The 27,279-nt window shown below is 30.3% G+C and overlaps 1 protein-coding gene across 1 annotated transcript in view; it reads left to right on the top strand.

Moving 5' to 3' along the window:
• LOC139426087 (uncharacterized) overlaps positions 1-27,279 on the top strand; it is a 183,565-nt gene that overhangs the window by 144,237 nt on the left and 12,049 nt on the right. The window contains exons 6-14 of the mRNA XM_071183760.1: positions 784-872; positions 4,469-4,641; positions 5,823-6,035; positions 7,121-7,240; positions 10,091-11,524; positions 11,725-11,888; positions 14,494-14,633; positions 17,671-18,006; positions 25,116-25,307. Of these exons, the coding sequence (XP_071039861.1) occupies positions 784-872; positions 4,469-4,641; positions 5,823-6,035; positions 7,121-7,240; positions 10,091-11,524; positions 11,725-11,888; positions 14,494-14,633; positions 17,671-18,006; positions 25,116-25,307 (2,861 nt within the window). The remainder of the gene's footprint in view (positions 1-783; positions 873-4,468; positions 4,642-5,822; positions 6,036-7,120; positions 7,241-10,090; positions 11,525-11,724; positions 11,889-14,493; positions 14,634-17,670; positions 18,007-25,115; positions 25,308-27,279) is intronic.

Below are 27,279 nucleotides of genomic sequence, written 5' to 3'. Positions count from 1 at the left end.
GCCTAGTTGGTACGAATAGAATTTTGATTGTTAAACAGTTTTAGGTTAAAACAATCAATAAAGGCTTTTTCTCACTCATAAAAGTTTGAATACCATCTTATTTATGGTTATCTGACTGTTTTGATTGAATATGGTAAGATAGCAATTAAATAAATTGCTTCTTCTTCTTCTCATTGGCACGACAGCCCAGGATTGGCCTTGGCCTTCTCAACAAGCCTATGCCAAGACATTCTTCCCTTAGCCAAGGTTCTCCAGTTAATTATCTTTAAAATTTGTAGGTCCTTTTCAAGGCAGTCTAAAAATCTTAGGTTTGGTCGTCCTCTTTTTCTTGTACCTGTTGGCCTGGCACAGAAAACTTTTTTGGTTGTCCTGCTATCCTCCATTCTTATAATGCGGCCTGCCCATTTAATCCTTTGAATTTTGATAAATTTAATGACATCAGGCTCTTTATATGCTTTGTAGAGTTCCGTATTTGATCTTCTAAACCAGGTACCGTTTTCACTTATTCCACCAAAAATGCTTCGCAGTATTTTTCTCTCAAAACTAGCTATCATGTTTTCATCTCCACGGGACATTGTCCAGGTCTCACATGCGTATATAAATAAATTGCTATTTAACCATTTTTTTCGAGGAATTACTAACAGTGTAAACATTTCTTTTTGATTAGGTGTTTCAATTAAAAATGATATTTGTATTACTTTAAATAATAAATAGTGGTTTTAGTTAAAAATGATGATAATGTTTTATCTTTTATTATTGAAGCTAATGTTTTATTATTTTCAGACACGGTACGAGATGTGCTGGTGAAGTGGCGGCTAACGCAAATAACAGCATTTGTTCAGTTGGAGTTGCCTATGATGCTTTAGTAGGAGGTAAGTTTAATTTTTTTTTAAATTTTTTAATCAACTCATAAACTACTGTCTTTTTATTAAAATTAAGTTTTTATGCACGGAGAAGAAAATGGTAACATTACCGTACTGTATAGTACAGTGTAAAATAAAAAAAAAACATAATTTTGACAATTAAAACCAATATATACGGTATTTAAGCCATTCATTTGGTAATTATGTTCATATGGTAACTGTTTACTAGAAATTCTGGTTTTCAAAATCCTAATTCTCATTACCTCACACTTCGCAAAAAACGCAAAACTGAAAAGTAAATTTAACCAAATAACGGGGTTTTATGCCGTGCTCTAAGATATCATGATAAAATTACCAAATTATGCCACATTTACCGAATTTTACCACACATTATGAAACCATATTTCATTGATAATTTTACCAAAAGTCATTATCAAAGCTCTTCGGTAAGAATTACCGAGCTTTTTTGTGTTCCCATAGTGACAGAAATACATTACATTCTACCAAATTCTGGTTGTTGTGTTTAAGCTCTTTTTCTCAGTGCAGAAGATAACTAGCTTAAATCGAATATACTATTTCAAAAAGATGGTTTGACTGCTTATTTTAAATAATGATTCAGTTTACATGACTGTAAATATCCGGGTACTCTTGGGCCGCTTCCCTATAACCAACTGGTTTTAAGGCTGCCTTTGATCAGGTACTCTTATTATTTAAATTATCTTAATTTCATCTTAATTCTAATAATATACCAGTTATCACTACCGAAAATTGTGTTTAAATTGGTACAGCATCGGGCTTTTAATCGTATTTTAAAGATGCAGCAATTAATTTATAAGCTAGACAAATCATTAAATTACTTTAAAACAGCTATTTTTGCGTCTATTTCAATGCAATTTTTCACAATAATTGTTAGAACACATAAAATTATGATGTAATTAAGATAATTTAGATAAGTAAATTTAATTGATAAAGCGCATGCGTAGTTACGAATAGAGAAGCACCCCTAGCGACGTTTGCTGATATTTTCGGTCATTGGTTCCTGTGCAATTCTTAATCCTCATGATGCTTCCTACCTCCTCTCGAAGTTTGTTCCAGGATTTTAGAATCATTACGCATAATATTCATCAAAAAAATAGACATTTTAAGCACAAACTGAAGCATTTAAATTAAGGCATGGTGGAAAATAATAAGTGATATTAGGGTGAACTTGCTGAGGTCGTAACTTTTAAGAAACCTAATGGTACTCTTCGGTAAGCTAGGCTCAAAAAATTCAACAAATTTTTTTTAATTTTTAACAAAATATATATAAAAATATAAAAAGTTGGTGGAGGTCTAAATTTTTTAGCGACTTTTCGCTTTAAACCAAACGAAAAGTACCAAGTGTACCGAATTTTCGGTACCGAAAAGTACCGAAAATGATTCTTAAATGGAAACGAAATGTTTCGGGCTCTAATAATACTTCCAAACATCATTGGGTAAATTGAAACGCCATAAAGATTTTACTTCAGTTTAACAAATTAGAAAGAAAACAAATACGCAAAGGAAACAAGATTTAGAAACATGATAAACGCATAAAAGTAAAATAGAAAAGAATGAGCTAATAAAAGAAATATAATATTTGAAGTCAAATCTCTGAAGTGATATAAAATCCTGCTATTTGCATTAAGATCATTGATGTCGTGTCTCAATAATGTCTCAATAACAGACGTGGAACATCTGTTTGTCTATCTGCATGCCAGTTATTTAACTTATGATGAAAGAATCATGACACCATTTTGAACAGTAACATATTTTTCTGTTTGTTAAAACATACTGGATGATTTGACAACTTTCTTCTATCGGTAAATTCTGCTTCCGCTTCCCCGTTTAATATTAGGAAAGGGAGAATAGACAGTTTCCACAGATATGTAAATAAACTTTCCCAGATTTTTTCATTGTTTGGATCTATTTTTTTTTATTTGTAAATTTCAATGCAGTAACTAAAATTACAGTTATATTGGAAAAATAATTAGAAAACAACGGGAAAGTTATAGTTAATTTCTGAAGCATGTTTTGTTAAACAAAAACAAAAAATATTTTTGCAACAGCCAGCCAGTTGGATTTCGGAGGTTAAGAATTCATTTTTTGTAGTCAATAGCATGATAGTGATCGGCATTGCGTCTCAGACGCTTTTAGTGCTCATAGAAAAAACTGACCCTACTAATCTAAAGCTGGTTCCAGCCACCATTGAAGATTCATTTCCAATTCTAGACATTTACAACTTAGGCTTTAGTACAATTAAATATTTGCAATTTCTTAGAATATAATACTGGGCAGCAATTTTTCTTTTTTAGTTTTCTATTGCATGAGGTTTTTTTTAGAAAATCTTAGATCTTTTCGTATCGTTGATTTTAAATCTGCAATCGGTTATTCTATCAAAGCCACTGTTTTTTTAATGTGACATTTCTAAACCTATTTTTTTACGAAATATACAAGTTCAACAACGTTATGTATAACAGGGTTCCAAAAATTTTGTGACAACCTTCTAGTCGAGTTAGGGCACATATCAGAATTGAAACTACATAACAACCCATGTCCAGAAATGTCGTTATACGCCACTAGGAGAGCTTCTTTATTATGAGCTGTTTTGATGTTATAGCGGAAGCAAGTAAAAAGATTTTCAAACGGGAAGAAAAAAATTATTAAAAAACCCTTTTTAAACGTATATAAATAAATTGCTATTTAACCATTTTTTTCNAGTGCTTCATGAATTTCAATAGTATAAATTAAAATTTAGAATTCAGATTTTGAATCGTCTTTTTATAAATTTCTGATTTCTGGTAAAGTAACTAGTAATCATTCTTATGAAATAGTCATTCTTGTGAAATAGTTATTCTAGTGAAATAATAATTACTTAATAATTATAGGTAACAACAGATCTTCATCATGGCTGTACATCAACCCATACTGGAACGTCAGCATCGGCACCCTTAGCTGCAGGCATATGTGCATTAGCATTAGAAGCAAAGTACATAAATTTTATTATGGCTATTCAATTTTAAATAATAGAATTCAAATTAATTTTATTTTTATTCGAATGAAATTTATTTTTAATTTAAAATTTTCACAAAGAAATTCTCTTATATGTTATTTAAAATTTCTTCCAAAAATGTGTACGTAACCATTAATAGATTTCTTCTAATATCTTTATATTTATCAATTTTTTTATCCTCTTAACTTTTTGAATTACTAACTATATTTTAGTGCTGCCATCTAGAGAAAGTAACGATTACTATTTTCTGAAAGTAAAAATCATTGATTACATATTATTTATTTTGCTTGAAATGTTTTAACAATCTCAGAAAAGGTTTGTTTACTCAGAGAAAGTACGTTTCCGTGTCCGATTTCATAACCCACTGCCGGATTAGCAAATGGGCAAAATTAGGCGAATGTTTCTTCCCAATACACTATTTCTCTATTTAATAACATTGAAAAACCTGATTAGATATGAGGGGAAGATTGAAGGTTAAAATACGGTTTTTTACATGCAGAACCATTAATGGGTTAAAATTCTTTTCATCAGCACTAATTAATATATACAATGATTATCTGTGTGATGTGGACAGGTGTCCGGATGTTGGATGGTGATGTGACTGATGCAGTGGAAGCTCAATCCCTTAGTTTGAATCCAGCTCACATTGACATCTACAGTGCCTCTTGGGGGCCCGACGATGATGGTAAGACCGTAGATGGACCTGGTCCCCTAGCTTCTACCGCATTCAAAGAGGGTATTTTGAAGGTAACATATATTTTTTAAGAAAAGAAAATTCTGTAAAGAAAGGTCACAGTCATCGGTAACCTTTCTTTATTGTTCATTCAAAATATTTAAATTACTGTTAATAACAGTTTAAATGTCTTTTTTTTAAAGTTTTGTTATAATGCAATAATGAAAAATATTAAATTGTTCTGAATATGGACCATTATTTATAATCTACTCATTTTTCTTGAGTATTATTTAATATATTAAGAAATGAATAGTCCCAAATTTTTTAAATTTTTTTTTAACCATTTATTCTGGTGACACCTTCAGTCTCATATCCTGGCAATTCCCTGGTAAATTTTGTCATAGTCTAGCGTAATATGAGGTAGATTTTTATGCTAACTATTACTTTTTATGTTAACTATTACTTTTCATGTTCGATTCATGAATCGTTTTTTTTTATTTTTAACATCGCTAACATTAGAACATCTTTTTCGAGATCTCTTTGTAATTCGTGGAACGTTTACATGTGGTGCATTATCGAGAAATTATATTGCAATCATTTATTGAATTTGGTTGCTAAATTGTGAATAAGAAAAACTTTTAATCTAAGTACAATATCAAAGCAGTTATTTAGGAAAAAAAATTAGAAAAAATTTGAGCCCAGTGATAAGTTTTTCAGTCTGAAATACCTTTCACTAATGATGAAAACTCAAATAATTAAGGTCTCTTTATGAGTTTTATTTCAGAACCTAAGATATCTTTTTTTCCTAATTATGATAAATATTGGAGGATATTTAACAATAATATAATATATATTTCTTGTTATATTTTACTTGTTATTATACTGTTTATGTATTCATAAATACTCAAATAGGTTAAAGTAAGTGTAACATTCACTCGATTTAACTAAAACGTAGTATTCCTATTCCAAATAAGGGTTTCATTAGTTTTAGTGCATCTGGTACTCCACTGATTTGGCAAAACATGTAGTGATCTTTAATCTACTGAACTGCTTAACATGATTTATGGTTGATTCAAATAATAAGAGATTTGGTCGAAATATAAATTTAATATAGAGATTCATTTTGCAAAATAGTGTACTTCGGTTTTAAATTTATGCTAATTCACTTTTTTTTAATTGTAACATTTAAAAAAATAAGGTTTGTTCTAAGAAATTTAAAATTTCTGTTTTATGTTAAAGTATCATGATGTTTCAGGGTCGAAATGGTCTGGGATCCATCTTTGTATGGGCATCGGGGAATGGTGGACGAGAGCACGATAACTGCAACTGTGATGGTTACACCAATTCAATGTGGACGCTCTCTATAAGCAGTGCCACTGAGAATGGTCTGGTACCTTGGTACAGTGAAGCCTGTTCTTCTACGTTAGCTACTACATACAGCAGCGGATCCAATGGGGAGAGACAGATTGTAAGACATTCTCAAAAATTCATTACGTGTGCATACACTGTCTGAAATTCTGGTTCAAATTACAGTAGAAAGTACCAGCACTTTATGTGCATCCTCCTTAAAATCTATATTTACCATTAAATACAATTTTACTGTAAAATATCAAACCGTAATTTTTACTGTTACTGTTAATTATTACTGTGTAAAAATCACGGTATATTAAATTTTTTGTACCGAATCTTGTTCTTGTAAAAACGAAATGCATGCATTCAAAAAATATGAAAATGTAGTGGCGGATTTTATACTTAAAATTATTCTTGATTGTATCAATCGCTTACGCACTATTACCAGGTATAAAACAAGGTAGCGAGTTGAAAATCTTACCAACTTCTGCACTCAAATAATTCAGAGAAATTAGGGTAAATAAAACCTTTACATTAATAAATAAATGAATAAAACTTAACATATGGTATGTCAATGAATTTTTGTAAAGTAAGAGAAATACAACAAACTAATTTTTTAATGTGTAACGTAGCATTATTTGGGACTCAGCAGAATTTTTTTTCAGAACCAAGTTATGTTTACACATTTAATCCTATTAAAGGCATTTAACGCTAATTAGTTTTATAAACCGCAGAATCACGAAATAAGTTTCAAAATCGTTTTTACTCACAAAAAAGTTCTGACATGGACAGATCCGTTGAAAATTTTAATTGTACAAGAACATATTTTGTATATTTTTAAGATATATATATTTAAAAAATCTTTGAATTGAAAAAAAAAGAGGAAAATAAATAAGTCTACAGCAGTTCCTTCCCTTTTTGATCAAAACAAGCATTAGGTCATTGAGATAATTTCTCTATAAAAATCTTTTTTTTCTTCTTTGTTTTTTGTTCCGTGACTATAAATGAACAAAATATTAATGCTTCATGAATATAGTGCTTCATGAATTTCAATAGTATAAATTAAAATTTAGAATTCAGATTTTGAATCGTCTTTTTATAAATTTCTGATTTCTGGTAAAGTAACTAGTAATCATTCTTATGAAATAGTCATTCTTGTGAAATAGTTATTCTAGTGAAATAATAATTACTTAATAATTATAGGTAACAACAGATCTTCATCATGGCTGTACATCAACCCATACTGGAACGTCAGCATCGGCACCCTTAGCTGCAGGCATATGTGCATTAGCATTAGAAGCAAAGTACATAAATTTTATTATGGCTATTCAATTTTAAATAATAGAATTCAAATTAATTTTATTTTTATTCGAATGAAATTTATTTTTAATTTAAAATTTTCACAAAGAAATTCTCTTATATGTTATTTAAAATTTCTTCCAAAAATGTGTACGTAACCATTAATAGATTTCTTCTAATATCTTTATATTTATCAATTTTTTTATCCTCTTAACTTTTTGAATTACTAACTATATTTTAGTGCTGCCATCTAGAGAAAGTAACGATTACTATTTTCTGAAAGTAAAAATCATTGATTACATATTATTTATTTTGCTTGAAATGTTTTAACAATCTCAGAAAAGGTTTGTTTACTCAGAGAAAGTACGTTTCCGTGTCCGATTTCATAACCCACTGCCGGATTAGCAAATGGGCAAAATTAGGCGAATGTTTCTTCCCAATACACTATTTCTCTATTTAATAACATTGAAAAACCTGATTAGATATGAGGGGAAGATTGAAGGTTAAAATACGGTTTTTTACATGCAGAACCATTAATGGGTTAAAATTCTTTTCATCAGCACTAATTAATTAGCATATTCGAGGTCCCCCCCCCTTGAATCATTAAGATTGAGTCGCAGAACGATCATTAGATCAAAAGTTATTCAAAGTGGTTCGTTTTTTATTTTGAGCACTGTGCGCACTAACATATAAACATTCTGCTTTACTTATATAGATTTTAGTTCTATTGTACGTAGAAAGTGCTTCTGTCATATTTTTATTTATCTGTGTATCGCATAACACCATGTAATAAATTTTACTATAGACAAAGATAAAAAATTACATTAACATCGCTTTTTGGATTTTATTTTTAAGTGTAAAGGAGTTATGCTGCAAAAATAAGTAATTTGTTCAACATTAAATTATATTTATAAAAATAAAAATTGTAAAACTTTGAAATAAATTGTAATTTACTCTTTAAAGCATTTCATAGCATTTTAAAGCATTACCACGTCCTTAAAATATCTTCTAAAATAAAATAAATAATCATTTGATTGCAAAATGCTTCATGAATTCAATTGAAATTTATAAAAGAAAACAATAAATACATCAATGTAATTAGAAGTTAAGTTATTGATGTAGCGTGGAAGTTTAAACCGTGAATTGATGATAAAATGCGTCTCCTTTTCATATGCTCTACTATAAAATTGGAAACTCCTTAGGTAATTAATTCCTTGTGGTTTCCATATTGCTATAATAGTCAAAACAAAACTCATTTTTATATTTTAAAACATTTAAATGATCTGTACAATATTTTTTTTAAATATTTAATATAAATAAATATATTAGTGGCTTAATCAACCAATGTCAACCAATGTTAAACCAATGTTAACATTTATAAATGTCAAGAAATAAATTTTTGAAATTTATGAAATAATATATTATTAGGGTCATTCTCACTGAAAAGATATAAATAGACTAAAAAAATTTCTTAAATTAAAGTAATTAAAAAAGTGATAAAAATTACATAAATGCCTTTATTTATTTTTGTTATATGTCCTTATAATAATGGTCAAGTTTTCTATTTTATTTTTTACAAGATTTAAAATATTTTAAATTCTGCCTTGTCCACGGAGGAGATGTAATAGTCAACGGAGGAGACATTTTATGTTATAAAATATAAAATGTCAATGAAGATTAATTCATTAATTATTGGGCACAACTGATATGAGTTTAACATTAATAAGTAAATAATAAAATATTTCATTATTAGAGATAGAGCTACTTCCGATTAATCATGCTGCTATGAAAGGAAACATCCATTTTTAACCTAGGTGTAAAATTTCTTAAATAATTCTTACTGAATATTAATAAATTAAAATGTAAAGACTATTGAAATAAAAATTTAGACTCCACATGAAAGTTGAGTATTGAGGGTACTCTTTTGTGACCATTTTATGCAAGTTAAACATATTGTCATCCAAATAACGTTTTTGTTTTTTCTCTTTTCTTCTTGTTATTGTTCCTTTTTTCCCTGGGCACAAACGACTAGCTCTATCAATTTCTAGAAATTTAAGTACATTTTCTGTTAAATCTTTTTCTGATACAAATTTTAAAGTTTCTTGCACTTTTTTTTTTCTTTTACTTTCTTCAAACAATATAGGGTTTTCTTTTAATTTCTGTCTAGCTTGTCTCATACTAAGTTTTTTCTGTTCCCTTCTCTTTTGCATTTGAACATTTGATTGCTTTCTTTTCTTAAATTTTGGTTTTGCAATTTTTTTCCTAAAATTTGAAGAGAAAAAAAATGTTAAACATCACAGAAATTATTTAGAAAAATTGCCAATATTTACTTCTCCGATAAGAAAAAGTTAAACTTAATTGATTTTCTTTAAAAATAGAAACAAATTAACACATTTGTTCCATTTTAAAAAATATCAATTAAACGAAAATAGTTTTTTAATTATTAAAATTGTATTATGGTTATCTAACACATTGTCTCTTACATTGACTGTGTCTTCTCCTTTGTGGACTTGTTATGTCCACGGAGGAGACAAAAACTAGTTCTTGAATTTTTCTGATTTTTAATTTTAAAGTTAGAAAAATGGGGCAGTTCTTTTTGTTAAATATACTATTTTTGCAATCTGAAATTCATCTATCAAAAATAAAATAATGTTCTCTTACCTTCTTTATGATGTCCACGGAGTATAGAGTGAGAACTTTGCCAATCCCCAGTTGAACACAACAATCCAAAACTGACACCAAAGAGAACAAAAACAACTGACAGTTAACATTAGAAAATGGAATGGTTACCCCTCCCAGCAGCTGTCTTATAGGGATTTCGCATATGCTGCCCTTTATTGCATATTTACAGAACTATATTAATTGTCCACGGAGGGAGACATCATTTTTGATGGACAAAGTTTACTAGTCATTNCATTACCAACTGATGCAACAGACAGAGACTTACGCTCTTATGAAATGCGAAAAGCTAGAAGTTACTCTACTATATTCCAAGGAATTGATGAGCAGTTTCAACCGCTGATAGCCGACACAGAGGACGGAAAGACAGCGTGGACTATTTTGAAAGAAAACTTTGAACCTACCTCCCGAGCACGGTTAGCCGGACTTATTGATGAATTCTTTGAATTGAAGTTTGATCCAGAGAAGGAGACTATTGGCATTTTCTGCAAGTTAGTAAATGAAAAAAGGAAACAGATTCATGACGCAGGTTTTGAAATGCCAGAAAAGCTCACATGTTTCCAATTAATTAGAAGATTGCCAGCAGATTATGACAACTTAGTTCAAATGCTTTATCGACTAGAAGATAAAGATTTTTCGATTTCTAATGTTGAAAAGGAGCTCCTAATCGAATCTGGAAGGATACAACAAAAGCAGAAAGACAGAGGAGAGGACATAGTCGCCGATGCTTATACTACTTCATCTACTAGAAAGCAAGCCTATCGGAAGTTGAATGGAAATAAAAGCAGTGGTCGCGTCCTGGGCAATGATACAACAACAACAATTATGTGTTCCTACTGCAATAAGAAAGGACATAGTGCGGAAAGATGTTTCCTGAAGAAGAAAACCACGAAACGGAATTCTAAAACTCAAGATTCCAAGGAAACTTTTTACAGTGATTTGACTACGATAAGAGATGCTGAAATTCGCCAAAGGAAAGACAAGCAGTTTGTTGAATTCCTGATTGACACTGCCAGCACAGCTCACTTCTGTACACAAAGAGACTACTTTAGTAACTTCAAGACTTTGAATCCTAGTCAAGTACTTGTTGGAGATAAAAATAGTAAGTCTGATATTTTTGGTATTGGTGATATACATTTTAATGTTAAAGATAGAGATAAATTTGTTCCCATAAAATTAGAAAATGTATATTTTGCACCCAATATGCGTAGAAATTTAATAAGCGGTTCGAATATGGATTTAGCAGGGATTACTGTAAAATGGGGTAACAACAAAATGACTGTATTTGGTAAAAACCATAATTATTTATTTACTGTACCTAGAATTGATAAGTTGTATATACTTAAAGGCTATGTTGAAAAAGTGGTAGTAACTAAAGAATTAGCATTTAGTACAGGTCTAGATAGGGAATTGGTTCATAGACGATTTTGCCACTTAAATATTGGAATGTTAAATCATATGAGTCAAAACAATGTTGTGAATGGTTTAGATAATTTGTGTGGTAAATTTGATACTTGTAATACTTGTAAAATAACTAAATCGACTAGAACTAGTTTTAAAGTAAATCATGGTATAATGACTAAAAGTGTATTAGAGAAAGTACATATGGATGTTTGGGGTAAAAGTCCAGTAAATTCAGTTGGCGGAGCTGAATATTTCGTATCTGTAATAGATGATTTTTCTCGTTATGTTGAAATTTTTACTACTTATTTTTACAAAGAGAAAGATGCAAAGATATATATATATATATATATATATATATATATATATCAATTATATGTATAGTGCAAATATATCTTACCTCTTCAGTCTTATCTGATAATAAATGATTTGATACCAACAGATTAATTCCTGCCAAGAGCCATGTGGAGCTTACCTTATATGTACGTTGTGAGCACGTACGATTCCTAGAACATGTTCAGGCAAAGCTCACTTTAACTGCCATGAGAAGAGGAGACATTCATATCTATCTCACATCACCTATGGGAACCCGGTAAGATCAACATTATTCCATAGAATAAAACATGCTTTCATCAATTAGTCAACGCCAGATGTGAAATGCTTTTTTTTATAATTGCTTTCTAACAATTGCTTTCTCAAGCAAAATAAGTCTTGAAGTCTAATACAAAAAAAAAGGTATCCCCTGGGGTAGAGAGTGTCAGAAAATATAAAAAAGTGCGGGACATCTGAAGAACAGGCATTCACATCTTTCTCGCATCACCTGTTGGAACCCGGTACGTTCAGCATTATCCCATGGGGAAAAAAAGTTTATTAGTTAATATGGAGGACAGGACAGTTCCAGAGATGCTCGCTGTTCATGGCGACGAGTTTCTCTCACAAAATGCAGGTCAGGAGAGTCAGCAAGTCCAATATAGTGTAAATGTGCCTGTAGTCCAGTCAAGTATTCTGAAACACAAAGCCTCGATAGTTCTATAGGGAGGTTCCAGGAAACACCATGATGTTAAGAGGTTCTTTACGAAGCACAAAGAATTCGTTCCCAGTAAAAAGTTATTTAATGGCTTTGAAAAAAAAAATCATAAAGTACTATGATACAAAAGCAGCTTAATTAGAGTAACTTAAGCCAATAAGTTTGAAAGCTCCATGAATTGATCTATGAGTTGTGTTCTACACGAGGAAAAGAGCAATTCAAAGTTTCGAATATCAACCCTACAAATTGTTAACAAACAACATTTAAAATTGTCGATAGAGGGTGTTGTTTTCTAAGTTACTAACATAGAGTTCTATAAAACTTACAATTTATCTTTCAAATCGTTAGAATGAAGTGTTAAACAGATAATAAAATAGAGACTTTGCACACCATTTGTCTCACGTTAATTGTAACGCATACCTTATTTTCTAACCCTTAGAAATATGGCGATTTATAGAAAAAATTGTGAAGTGCAAATAGCGTTAACGCTATGCAAAATCTCTCTAATGTTTCAAATGCCATATTTAGCCCAAGAGCACCAAAATTTCTATTGAATTACCAGATACTCTATAGAATGCTGGAAATTTATACATTCGCAGTATATTTATTAGTATTATGTATAGATGGCAGTATTTTTATATTAACTTATCGAAATATATTATTATTATAAATATATATACACGAATATAAGGTAAAATATCATCGTTCATCAAACCGAAACATTCTTATTTTCAGAACAATTAAGAGCCAGCCACGAAGTAATTTATCGAATATTTTCGTACCATCAAATAATTTAGAGCGAGGAACATTGCTCTCAGCGTTGTTGCTAATTTCTAATTACATTTACGTATTTATATTATGTTGCAATTTAGTAGTCTAAAAGGATCATTAAATTTCTCTCCCTCCCTTAATCCTCCGAAATGGGCTTCTAATCCTACATCATCCCTTCATGTAGAATACACTAATTCCCATCATCAATAACTCTTAAAGGAGCTCACTTTTACTCAAAGAAATACAGATTGCTTAAAAAGAATAATGCTTTATTCCAAATCCCGTCTCTTCAGGGATTTGTTTCAGATTTCGTTTTAGTGTTGGTTTCTAAAGCAGTGCTAAAAATTGATTCAGTTAATTAGGAATAAATAGATTAGGTTTAAAAACGAGATGAAGCAAATTTTCGTGGAAATCGGAATTTAAACTAGTTTTATTGTTCCTTATCAAAGAGTTCCAAAGCATTCTTGACATCGGAAGCGGTATTGAGGAAAGGGATTTGTGAAATATTAGCGTGATATATACTATATTTGGGTAGGCGACTAAGTTCCTAGAATTTTTTTTTTTAAATTTCAACATTCATTTTGTCTACTTAACATCTATGTTTATACTTGATCGAGTTTCATAAAAATGGGAGTCAGCATGCTATAATTACTACTTTTATAACCGTTGTTGAACAGCCGACCAAATTTTGACGACCAATGTTCAACTTCCTAACCTTGTAATTTTGAGCCCAATTCAGAAAACAAGGGAACTCCTGGTTAAAATTTCTGAGAAATTCGTCAACTTTTTGATAGAACTAATTATCATTTGCGTTGCATCCCACGGTTTGTATGATGGCAAGGGGACTCTAATCTATGATCCGTCTACAACAGATGATATTTTATGTCAGCACTGTGGTCGGTGCGAGCCGGGTACGGAATTCGTATCGATCAGCCATCGCAGGGGTTTAAACCTGGGTCACTCATTGGAAGGCAAATGCTCTATCCCGTAAGCCACTACGGCTTACGGGATAGTTATTATTACGGGCTATTTATAAGTTCAATAGCAGTAGAGTGTGTAGGAGTTTAAAAATCTTGTATTTTGTTCGCCATGGCGCCTAAAGAAACTAGGGTGGCGCCCGTAATTTAAATATTTTTAAACGGTTTCTTAGACTTAAAACTACGAACGATTTCTTAGACTTAAAGCTTCGTTTAAAATTAATAAACGAATAAGAAAATAATTTTTTTTAAAAATAAGACATCAAATTAGAACATTATAAAGTAGAAGATAGGGTATACTTTGTGATATAATAAAAAGTCCTATTAAAAATTATAATACTGTAACAGAATAACGACAAAAATTTTAAGCTTAGTTTCTGTCTATGTATTAATTAATTGTTATTTTAATGTTATTATTTCAGCTCTACCCTTTTAGCTCAGCGTCCAATAGATGGCTCTCGTGCTGGCTTTCAAGCCTGGCCTTTTATGACCGTCCATAACTGGGGAGAAAACCCTGATGGCCTTTGGAAGTTAGAAGTACATAATGAAGGTCGATTTTATGGTATGAATGAGACATTCCCCCATTGTTTGAATGCGATTTTTTTTGTGGATAATTTGCTTAGTAATTTACTTACATATTTATTTACTTTTTAATTTATATTGCTTAACATTTCTCAATAATTAAATAATATTAATAATAATAATAATAACTTTTAAATATAAGCCTTCTTGAATGCTGTGGTGTATTAAGATTTAGTTTGTTATAGATTTTTTTTTCTTGACAATCAGCATCAAAATGAATATTTGAATTTGTAATTTGTGTTTTTTTTTCATATTAAAACTATATGCCCATAGAAAATTAAGACATTAGAATATATTTTAATTTTAGTTTCGGATAGTTGTACATTACAGCCCAATTGTACAGTTTTAATACTTGTTGTTGCTTATTCCACTTGGCCCAGAACAAGGCTAGACCAAGTCCAACTGACCGTTCACCGACAGAAAGTCATATACCATCGCTGGACCCTCCAAGATAAAATTCTTCTCTAACCCCATACAGGACAGCAAATGATCAGGTGTAGCCTGGTGCACATTACATTTTAGGCATACAGGGAAAGTCTTCTGACCCTGAACAAATGTTAGTCCGTGGGTATGACCACTGATTAGTCTTGTGACAGCCGTCTACAGTTTCCTATCACCTTTTAGCTCCAGGGCAGCCCCAGGACTATTTTGTTGATACCAATCATGACTAGGTGGAATCTTCCAAGTCCTGTTATAGTCCTGGCCTTTACTTTTGCATAGATTTCATTGTATGTTAGAAGGCCACTACTATCTATAAGATCATTAGAGCCCTCCTTGGTCAGTTCATTGGCCAGATCATTAAAGTAAAGGTTTACGTGGGAGGGGATATATATTTGTGTGGAGATTAATATTTGTGTTATTGTTGTGTTAAGTTTTGCGTAACAATTTAAAATGAGTTCAAAAACACATGTACTTCACAATACATATTTCATTGAAAGCACTAAAAATGATTATACATTACAGACAGATCTTTCAGTTCTATAATTTGATAATACCGTTGTCAGTACCGAGCCGTAGTAGTTAACTCCATATCACCATTATATTTATTTAGTGATATTTCTGTATTTCCCTTTATTCTGTGTCTTCACTCTGATTATGGTGTAGCACTGAAACGACAGTTTGCGCTTTTCAATTATTTAATGTGTGCTTTATACATTGTTTTCCATTCATTATATGTTTCACTTAAAGTAATAAATTTGGTTGCATTTAATTGTAACAGGAAATTATTAATAACTATTGTCTATTGGTAATTATGATGAATTATGTACATTTATCCCTGTAACGAGTTATTATTAGCAATTGCAAATAAAGTTTGACACTTTTTAAATTTTATCCGTAATTATAAATAGTAATTGGTAATAATTGAAGTTAACCATGAAAATTATTATTAATAACTAGCATTTAATTCTGAACAAAATTCTGTGGTAGTTACACTGCAAAAAATTGCTCAAATTAAGGTATTAAGTAACGGCACTTTGGGCGTGTTATCCGTAAAAATACGTTTTACTGTAAAATATTATACTGTAATACCTACAGTAATATTTATTTAAATAGAGTAATTCAGTGATTTTAGGTTCATTATTACCGTAAAAATGACGGTCTATCAGATTTTTTGTTCCGTAACATGTTCCGGTAAAAATGGACTTTTCGAAAAAAAGTACCGGCACCCTGAATACCTGTACGAACCCTTTGCATCGTGTGTCTACTTTCAGCCGCCAATGATTTTTTTACCGCTCCAATCGTAATCTGCTCTGAACCGGTACAGCAAAGAAATTTCCTAATCTCATAGTGTATTATATAATACTGACTGGATAATATGTAGATGTGAAAAATTCTAAATAAAAATTTTACAAATTTTGTTTAAGAAGCCTTTTTCTTCGTGAAAACAGAATTATATTTTGTTCAAAAAAATTTAATTCCGATCAATGCGAAAGATGTGTACAATTTTAATGCATACACAAATGGTTAACAATAACCATCAGTGAAATGGACAAATCATCAAAATTAATTCAGTTTTAACCGATTTATATGGTTATTATTATTAACAACTGATTAAACATTTGAATTGTTTAAATAAATGCAATTTCGTGATACTTGGGATAAAAAAATTTAGTTAATTATTCTAGGGAATTAAATCTTTATTGTACTTTTGCAATTACTTTATCTTGGTATAATTTGGTATAAGGATTTTAAAAAACTGAAATTATTTTTGCTAATGAAGCGACAGTTTTCCTAAAGTGACATTTTTAGCCTATTTTATGTTAAAATATACAAGTTTATCAACGTTATATATAATAGTTAGTCTCGTAAATATTACGGCAAATATCTAAGAAAGTTAAGGCACATCATCAGATTAAAACTACATAGGAATTCATGGCCAGGATCATATAGATCACTATACCCCTATATCACCATACGCCGATAGAGACGCTTGCCTAGTAGGAAATGTTTTTTTTTTGTGTGTTTCTGAACTGGTCATAATAAGGAAGTCCCCCTCCCTGAATACGATGACATACCCAGGCATGGTTTCCAATGCAGTTTTAATCTTGATTATGTAGTCTATCTCCTCTAGAAGTTTGCCCCAACATTTATATGACAAACTAAAGTCTTTAAGCGTAGATATTTCGTCTGAAATTAGACTGAAAATGTCATTTAAAATAATTATAGTTTGGGGAGGGAAACCGATTGCAGATTTCAAATGAGTGGTGCGAAAATAACTTAGATTGTTTTAAAATATCGCATTCATAATTCTCTTTGTTATTAATCTTTTAGTGTACTTACTTTTAATTTAGTTATATGTCTCCTTTTAGCAGCAAAATGTGTTTTGCCATTTCAGTCTAATGCATACTCTCAGCCACTATAGTACATAAAGAACCATAATACCAAAAGAAAAGTGTTATTTAATATAAAAAATTGAAACTTTTGACATGTTTGTAAAGATCATTTCATAGCTATCAAGTGTGCAGACTGATAAATTATAAAATTACTACGCATAAAAAAATACGTTCTATTTACAGGGCGAGCTACATTGAAAGAATGGTATTTGCATTTATATGGAACCACAGAAAATCCGGATTCCCGTCCTTTTACTACAAGTAGCCCAACTACATCTCCAACCACTACTACTTCCACCTCTACCACTATAACAACACCTTCCCCTAAGCCTAAGACAACAACTTCTAAGCCAAAGAATCCAAAAGTAAAAGCTCCACCATGGCCTAAGCCTACATCACAGTATTATCCACTAACAACTGCCAAATTACAAGTGTATCCAATGGAGGACGGATACAATAGGGGTGATAGTGCAAACGAACTTTCCATATCCAACCAGCCCCCGGAAAAACAAGATTCAGGTATGAAAATATTTAATTTTGGGTACGAAATAAAATATTTGAACTGCTTTATAGCAAACAGTTGTTGTATATTATTATTTATTGAGAACAAAAAACATCTTTAAATTAGATTCTGACTGACGTGTGCAGCCTAAACTAGATTTTAGTGAATAATATAAATCAGCATTTTTATTATTCACGGTGACAGTATAACTAGGTCATGTTTATAAAAGCATGCTTAAAAAGATGCAATTATCTTTAAAATAAATGCATAGTTTCATTATAGCCTCCATACTTTCTCAGTACTAATTCATGGCTACATCTTTTAGTTTATTCGTCATAAAAGTTATCCATATTGACTTTCAATCTATTTTTCTTAACCAAAATACGCCTTGAGAAACCATACACATTGGCTTTTATTTTACTTGTATTAACCAAAAGGCGTCGTGAAAACTATCCATATTGACTTTGAATTTACTTGTATTAACCTAAATACGCTGCTAAAACTATCTACATTGACTTTAAATTTTATTGCGTTAAATAAAAATAACTATTTAAACTTCGCATTAAAGTCTCAATGAAACTCGTGAAAGGTGCAATTGTCGTCAAAAGAAATGTGTAGTTTCATATAGCTCTTACACTTTCTTAGTGCTAAGTCATGGCAGCATCTTTTAATTTATAAGTCATAAAAACTATCCTCATTGACTTTCAATATACTTTTCTTAACCAAACTATGTCAAGATAAACCATCCACATTATCTTTCATTTTACTTGTAACCAATATACGTCATGAAAATTATCTATTTCGATTTTAAATTTTATTGAGTTAAATATAAAGAATTACTTAAACGTCACATTAAAGTCTCAATGGAAGTCGTGTTGATTTAATTAGATTCTCAAAAGTCAACATTGATATTCCGCAACAGATGCTGTTAAAAAATTTAAAGAAACAGAATACCACAAGCTTCAATGTAAAAATAACGTTATAATAATGCTAAATAATAATGTTAAATATGATAATAATCCCCTGATAATCTCTTTCTTCAAGCTGTATCACGCAGTACAGTGTTTGACAGTATTGAACTTCAAACCTTCTAACTTATGTCAACTGTAGTTCTAATAGCTCAGTTTTAGGTTACGGATTTGTATACAATACTACATAACTACATATTATATTGACCTATAATAATATAATAATGATCAATTAGCAAGATGAGATATCTTTTGTATGTGAAGCACTTATAAGCCTATTATACTCATTTTCATGCTTTTGTGCATACCACCATTTTGTTTACTTTCGTCATTGCAGATTTCGGGATGTATTGGCTACCAGTCGTTTTAACGCAGTCTTTGACGCAGATAGGGTACCGGTGTCCCTTATATAGGATAAACCAACCAGTGAAGGAACACACCCCAGTGAATGAACATTTGATAAATATTTTTTTAAATTAAGATTTTAAGCGTTTTTACTTAGATTGATTGGTAACAGTAGCTTACTACTTAACAATAGGAAATCATGTAACAATGCATTTGGTTGCCTGGTCATATAGTCTTCTCTGGAAAGAAATTTTGAATTTGTTAGTATCTGTTCAACATCTTGTTTCTATGACAAAATTATAAGGTCAGTGTTTGTATTTATCCGTTTAAAGTGCAATTAATTGCATATAATAGTTCTATTTTTCTCACTGTGAAAAAAGAATTCAAAATATGGTTATTGAAGTTACGTTTCATTTATTTTAAGCATCATAGCATAAGCAACTACTGAAATTAGAGAGTGTTTATTAACTGGATTACCGAACGATGAAAAACCAATGAATGAACAAGTGTTCCTTTACTGGGATTTTTCCAAGTTAATGAAAATAAAAGAAAAAATTTAATTTTTTTGTACCTTCAGTCATATTATACATGAAAATTATGTTAAAAATACAAAAAAACAAATTCTAATCAGTTAAGGAACAGGCATGTTCCTTCACTGGGAATAGATTTAGTTAGATGTGATGTAGGCGTATTTCGAGCTTTGAAAACTTAAATGAAACTTCCGCTAGATCTTGAAAAAAATATAAGCATAAAACAATATATAGAGGTAATTTTGCACCCATTTTTAATAGGCTTTTGAGGCATCAACTGATGAAGTTGAAATGTTTTTATAAAATGTGGTATTTTTCCATTTGATGTTGAAAACGTTGACTTTAACAAATGCATGCAGGACTGACATAAAGAGTTAATGAGCAAGAATAATAGTAATAAAACATCATCGGATTACATTCCTGATTTAGACTCGACTATTGAAGTGTGAGAAAGAAAATTAAAAACATTTTTTTATTCTGTAATCAACCCCATTTTACTTTCCATTTCATGACTGAAAAAAAGGCAAAATTGTCCACTTTAACTGTGGTTACATGTTATAATTCCAAGAAAAATCCTTGTTTTTAGACATTTGTATGGCCTATAGATTCCTAAAGTGCATTAAAAATTCTCAAAATTAAGTGTTCATTCACTTAAAGATTTAGTGTTCATTCACTGAATTTATTCTCACTATGATGTTTCCTAGTGTTTTTTCTCTCAAATTAAACTATTCTTAAACAAATACTTTATTATGGAAAACACAACATTTTAGTGAAATTTAATTTAATTTTGCACACTTACTTTAGAAACTTTATTCAGTTAATTAAATTTATATTAAAACTTTTCACAGATTCAAATTCATCTAAATCAAGAAGCGCAGAAGCTTTGATGAATGGAATAGAAGAATTATTTTTTATTGATTGAGTTTCAATTGGAATGAAATATAATACAAGTGTTTGATAAAGGAAATAGCTTAGTCGGCATAGTATTCGAATAGAATAATAATATCATGACTAAAATTACTTAAGTAGTAGCGTATTTCGTTAAAAATAATAAATGATTGCTTAGAAGATTTAATAAATAATTTTAAACTTGTGTAGATCTTTTCATTTTTAAATTCTAAGATTAAAATAAAATTATACAGCATCATAATTTGGGATTATACAGAATGCCCACTAGAGGCAGCAGCCACCCTCTTAACTTTTCAGCACCTACTGCAGCTATAGTTATAAATTTAGTGTTTAGGTACAGGATAAACAAAAATTAGACGGCCTTCACCACCAGGTTGAAAGTTGCAGAGTAAGTGTATTTATCAACAAAATGGTATGATTTATGGAGAAGGGAGAATTTCAAAGCTGTAAATCACAATCGATTTTATAGAAATAAACTCCTTGAGAACATTAATGCTCAGAAAAGAACACTTAATTGCAATTTGTTTGCTCGAGATTTTTTGTTCGTTCTGATTAATGATATTGACAACAGCCAAGATATCTATATTTTCATTGTACAAAGCTTAAGAAGAAAAAAAGCTTTATTTCATAACTGATGGTTTTTGAATTCTTAAAAAGTTTTTTTTTTCACGTAATATTTCAAGAAACGACAAAAACAATTACGCTTAAGCTTTCTTTTCTTTGAATTTATATATATTTATTCAAATTTATTTACATTTGCCACATGGCGCATAGCATTTAGTCTAGACACAGATTTTATAACTACATTATAAGCCCTTTGAAAGATAAGACGGTGGTGTCAAGAGTCAGAGAGAACTATTTGTAAGGTTAATTAAGTCTGTTTTAGTAACTTATTAGTGCTTAAGTCAAAAAATTTCCATAATATATTTTATTGAATAATCTCAAATATTGTAAAATCAGCTTAAAAGTTACAATTTAGTTCAAAATATTCGTTTAATTCATAAACACAAAAATCGTATCCAAATCGGAAAGTTAGTGGAAAAAAACTTTCAGAGCTAATTTTGCGGAATGGAAGTAAGCAAATTAATACTTTTATCGTTATGAAAAACCATATGCATATTTGACTTAATCAAATATTTAATCCCTGCGGCTATTGATAACATTTCAATATTATTTTGAATTTTACAAATAATTCATGCCTCACTTTTGTTAATGTGATTTTATGATACGTTATCAGAATGACACTGATGAAAAAAATTGGTCACTGTAAATTTAAAAACCCAAACATTTTCAGCAAAGTCAATGTTGCTGAATAACTAATATTATTATGCAATATTATAATGTAATGAATTACTAATAAAAAAATTTATTTTAAAATGGTTGCTAAAATCCGAAAATTTTTAATATAGTCGAATTTTATACTCAATCCAACATGTTTTATAACAATTGTGTATCCTTAAATATGCATCAGATATTTCTCCAGATTATGTTTATTCTTTCATAAAAAAATTAGATTTTAACTTTGAATAAATAGTTTATCACAAAGATAAGTTGCGCCGAGAAATTTACATTTTTTGGTGATTTATTTTCTTTTATTCATTAATTTTATTTTTTTACCTTCCCAAAAATTAAAAAAAAATTAAACATATTTGTGAAAATAATTTTTTAATTCTGCTTTTTGATTTGTGTGAATGATACAAGTTATTTTACAGACATGATGATTAACTCTATTTTTCATGCCTTATTTCCGTTGCTTCTGTTCATTTAAAAACAAGGCTGCATCATTTTTTGAATTCTACTTATTAGCTACCTGAAGTTTTTCATGTGTCTTGCTGTTAGGGAAATGAAGATAAATTATATTTTCTCTTTAATATCGAGAATAATGCTTCTGCATTTCGCCTTTTCTCAATCCTTTATTGTTTAACTGCTTCGCTAAATTTTTCTGAATAAAAATATTAATATAATCCAATTTGTAAACAAACCATCTTAAATAAAAATATTTTTGAGAATAACTTTAAGAAAAAATTTTATTTGCATGTTTAGAAATATTCATTGAATAATGAGTTACAAGAAAAAGCATAGCTTGTTTATTTAAAAAAAATTATTAGTAACAAAAATGCAATTTAAAATTTTTTTTCCCTCTTTCCTCTAAATAAAGCTGAATTTTACTGATTGTTAGCTATTTCTAATAAACTAAAAGATTTGATACAGTACTTTGTAAACATCGTATGCAAGTGACATGATGAAGAAACACAGCATGATAATGCACTTTTAAACTTAAGTGTTAGTGTAGGCAACCACATGGCTGCCAAATTTTGGGCTTATTGACTTGGCTTCAATGATCTTAGGAATTTAGGAGTTTATCAGAAGAGTCTTGTTTATAAGGCTCCAGTTAATTCAAATGAGGATCTTTGTATTTGATTAACCGACGTTGCTGCTAACCAAGCATGCTACGTACGTGTGCGTAGCATACTTGGTATTTTCGAAAATTTACTCCAATCCCATCACCTACTCTGTAGAGCATTGGTCATTTTGGTTAACACAATTTTGAACATTTATTGTAATTGACAAAGACGCTCGTACTAAACGCTTTGTATCTCTTTTTATGTAATATTTGCTCCTCAGCGTGTCATTTGGCACCCATACTCTATACCAGGGATGGGCAAACTGCGACCCGCGGGCCAACTGTGGCCCGCCGGAAGGTTATATCCGGCCCGCAGATAGAATTTTAACTTGCCGATCCGTGGCAAATATAAACAATATACATCCATTTTCTTGTCGACTTTGTTTAAAGCTATTTCTGTTCTTTCTTTTTCAACTAAGTACTGATGACCTTTTTACTTTCTATATTTCTGTTCTACAAAACATAAATTGATGGAAATAGTTAGCACAGACAGCTTCAATTGGTAAAATGTTGAAAGCAGTTTTTTATAAAATAGCCGTATATTGGGCTCCAACTAGCGTTTGTCTTCCTCGAGGAGCAGACTTATTGAATCTAATACAGGTGAATTGTATTTCACATGTGGCAGACTGAGCATTTTAAGCTCCAACGAGCGGACAATCTAACAATCATCTGAAGCAGTTGTTTCTAAATAGTCAAAGTTTGAGTTTTGCAAATCATTACCAAAAGCTAGTTTCCAAAATTTAATATTTCATGCCTAGAAAATCAGTGCTATGTTTGCTTAATCTTATGTTAACAACTATGTTATGTTTTCAACTATGAAACAATTATTTCAGAAGTAGATTAACAGACAAGCATTTAACCTCGTTCCTTAAAATAAGCACATCTCACATCGAACCTCAATATAAGGAACTTTTAAAAATGAAATAGCAATTTTATTCATCTCATTAAATATTTAAATTAAAACTTGTACATCGTTTTTTTTTTTTTTTTTTTTTTTTTTTTTTTTTTTTTTTTTTTTTTTNATTTTTTTTTTTTTTTTTTTAAATTTTGAAGTTTTTACTTGGCCTACCAAACATTTTTTCTCTCGATTTTTTGCCCGCGACCAAAAAAGTTTGCCCATCCCTGCTCTATACAACAAATGACTCTTAAAGCATCCTCTACAAACCCATAAAATTTTGATCATAGATTTGGGATCGTCATGTGTAAACATGTACACATAAATGTAGAATTATGTGCAAATGTTTTTGAAAGATTTTAAATATTAAAAAAAAAACGATTTAAAAAATGAAAAACTATAACTGTGTTTCTCCTACAGCAATTAAGAGGCTGAATCGATTATATATTTAAAGAAACGAGATATTTTTAAGTGTTTTTCTTTAAAAATCGATTGAACTACATGTTAGATTAAATGAACAGGTACAGCTAGAAGTTCCTTTTGGTTGTGATTGCTGATTTCAGCTTACAAGAATCAATGGAGAATAAAATTGTCACCCAATGAAGTGTTGAACCTATTACCAATTGAACGATTTTAAAATAAACTTTGAGTCTATCTCTCTCATGTTTTAGCTTTGAAAATTGGTGCTAAATTCCACGTATTTCAACTTACTTTAAGTTTTTCGTCTTTCTGTTTTCTCCTTCTTAAAATGTCTTAAAAGCAAACTTTACCTATACCTACTCCTCTTTATCATTTCATAGCTTTCTGGCTCCCCGCTTGATGCTTGCACGTTGATATATTCCTATTTTTTTTTAAAACTCTGCTTACTTTTTTTCAATGCTAATCTGAAGTCTCTTTTCTGTGTTTTTCTATTTCTCTTCATATATGAGATTTAGTTTATTACATTCATTTCTGCTTTTATACGCTAAACTTTGAATTTTACCATCCCTTTTAATGTTGATTTAGTTTTTGATTTTACCCTTTTCTGTGTTTTGTGACTTATTTTTGTTTCTCTCTGTGTTTGCTTTTGATGTAGGGTCTTGGCTTGGGTTCTCAGGCGCGTCTTCTGATACTACGGGGGAAGGCAACCATTCATCCCCCTTCCCCTCAAGAGAGAACAAAAACTCAGGTGGAAACCAACTCCAGGCGAAACCCCAAAACATCTGTTGCACTCTTCTATTTCTGTGCTTGGTGAAGGGCCTACTACTGATGCCTCCTGCCAGATATTGCTGAACTTTTGCGCACAACAAATTAATCACAATGCACCAGCTTTAATTCTTTGTGCACAAAAACAGCACATTCTTTTGTTAATATTTTGCCATCAGCCCAATTCTTAAACCAAGTGTTAAATTTCTTGAGTAAAAAGTGTCTTGAAAATGACATCAAACACGTTAAAACGTTTTTAAAAATCTATGCACGCTGTGAAATTGAGAAAGCGTGTTAAACAATAATATCGTCGAATTTTGCTTCAACCTTAACACGGTTTTAAATTAATCCATATTATTGTGCTTCTTTAACTTGATTTCACAATATAATTTATAATTGATTTCAGTTTATTGTTCAACTTAAACGGAAATATGGTTAAATTCAATACCTCAATAAGGTTGAAGCAAATTTTCTCAGTACTATTATTGAAAGTACCAGTATTGGGGTTCAAAACTGTATTGATTTTTCAAAGAGTGTGTCAGATACAATTCTTACGAAATTTTATTGGCACATACAAATCTTAAAGTAAGTCTAAGTGTGTGACGTTATTATTACACACACATAATTGGTACATAAAAAATTTTCTGTTAATCTACTTGTACATATCTCACTTAGCATAAATAGTACAAGTCCTTGGTAGATAATTGGAGTCAAGTCGTTACTTCGAACCACTCCAACACAATTCGAACCTTTGCGTATTGAAGCGTTGTGCTACTGGAAGATTCCATTTCAATTGAGGAAACAGACACCATGGATGGTAATTATAATACCGCAATTATAATCAGATTGTCTAAAGATTTAAACACTTGCACTTGGACCTGCATTTTATTGGGCTGTCAGCTGAGCTGAAGTCTGACACCGATTATGTTTTACCAAGCGTAACAGTCTCCGACGTCACTTTTCTTTGATGAATCATAGTCGTCCGACCCCTTGGCGTCTACTGCTGGTTTCACCGTGATTTATCCACTGTGCATGAATCAAGACATAGCCGGTAGTCAGCAACCTACCAGTTATGCAGTTTCAGAGAATCTCATTCCTTTAAGATCTGACTTCGATGAAATACGATTAATTGAGTAACTTCTTTTATCACTCACAAGTACAAGAATAATTCCTTATTTTCCCCAGCAGCAGTTAAAACCATTCCAACTCAATCACGTATCCTTCATATCATCCTGCCATTCTGTACAATTAACACAAACACATTAAAAAAATTTCCATCATTCTAAAACTTATACAATAAAATCATTTGTTTGGAAATTACCTTGTTCATTTATCACAAGTTTGTGGTAGTATCTCATATTATTTTTCTACTCTTTTTGCAGATATCTGAAAATAAAATTTTTCCGTATCTATATACGTGTGTTATCATTTTTATGCACTCTTTACTGGCAATAATTTTTCCCTGGTGCATAAGAATTGGGATGTATAAAACTGGAACTAACAACCAAGACCTTATGTTAGTGAAAAAAAATTCTTCATCGTTACATAACTGTGCCATTTTCTCTGGGTTACGAATTAATATTGACATGTGATATTTAAGGAAATTAAGAAATGGTTTTGTTTGTGATTATCATTCAAGAAATACCCAAACTTGGACAGTAATGACTGTTTATTTATCCTTAAAAACATAAATGCCATAAAACATGGCTATAAGATAAGACCATTTTATGAACTCTTTTTATTTTTACGAGATTATGAGAAGTTTTTAATTTATTTGAAATATATGTATATCTTTTGAATATATTGTTTATACGTTGTTTGTGCACTGTAAAATAAGTGATTATTCACACACACATATATATTTTTATACATCATATTTGTTTAAAGTACATATTTATATTCGTATCTCAAACAAGTCGTATTGCATGTTAGTTGTGTATAATAGTTGTATATTATAGGATAGATATTTATATTCTGCAAATAATAGTTATTTTTAATTTATTTTAATTAATTTATAGATAATTCATAACATGATTATGATTTGTAAATATCTC

This window comes from Parasteatoda tepidariorum, chromosome 7 (genome assembly GCF_043381705.1).
Source record: "Parasteatoda tepidariorum isolate YZ-2023 chromosome 7, CAS_Ptep_4.0, whole genome shotgun sequence".
Lineage (NCBI taxonomy): Eukaryota > Metazoa > Arthropoda > Arachnida > Araneae > Theridiidae > Parasteatoda > Parasteatoda tepidariorum.
This window is presented reverse-complemented; position numbering and strand designations above follow the sequence as displayed.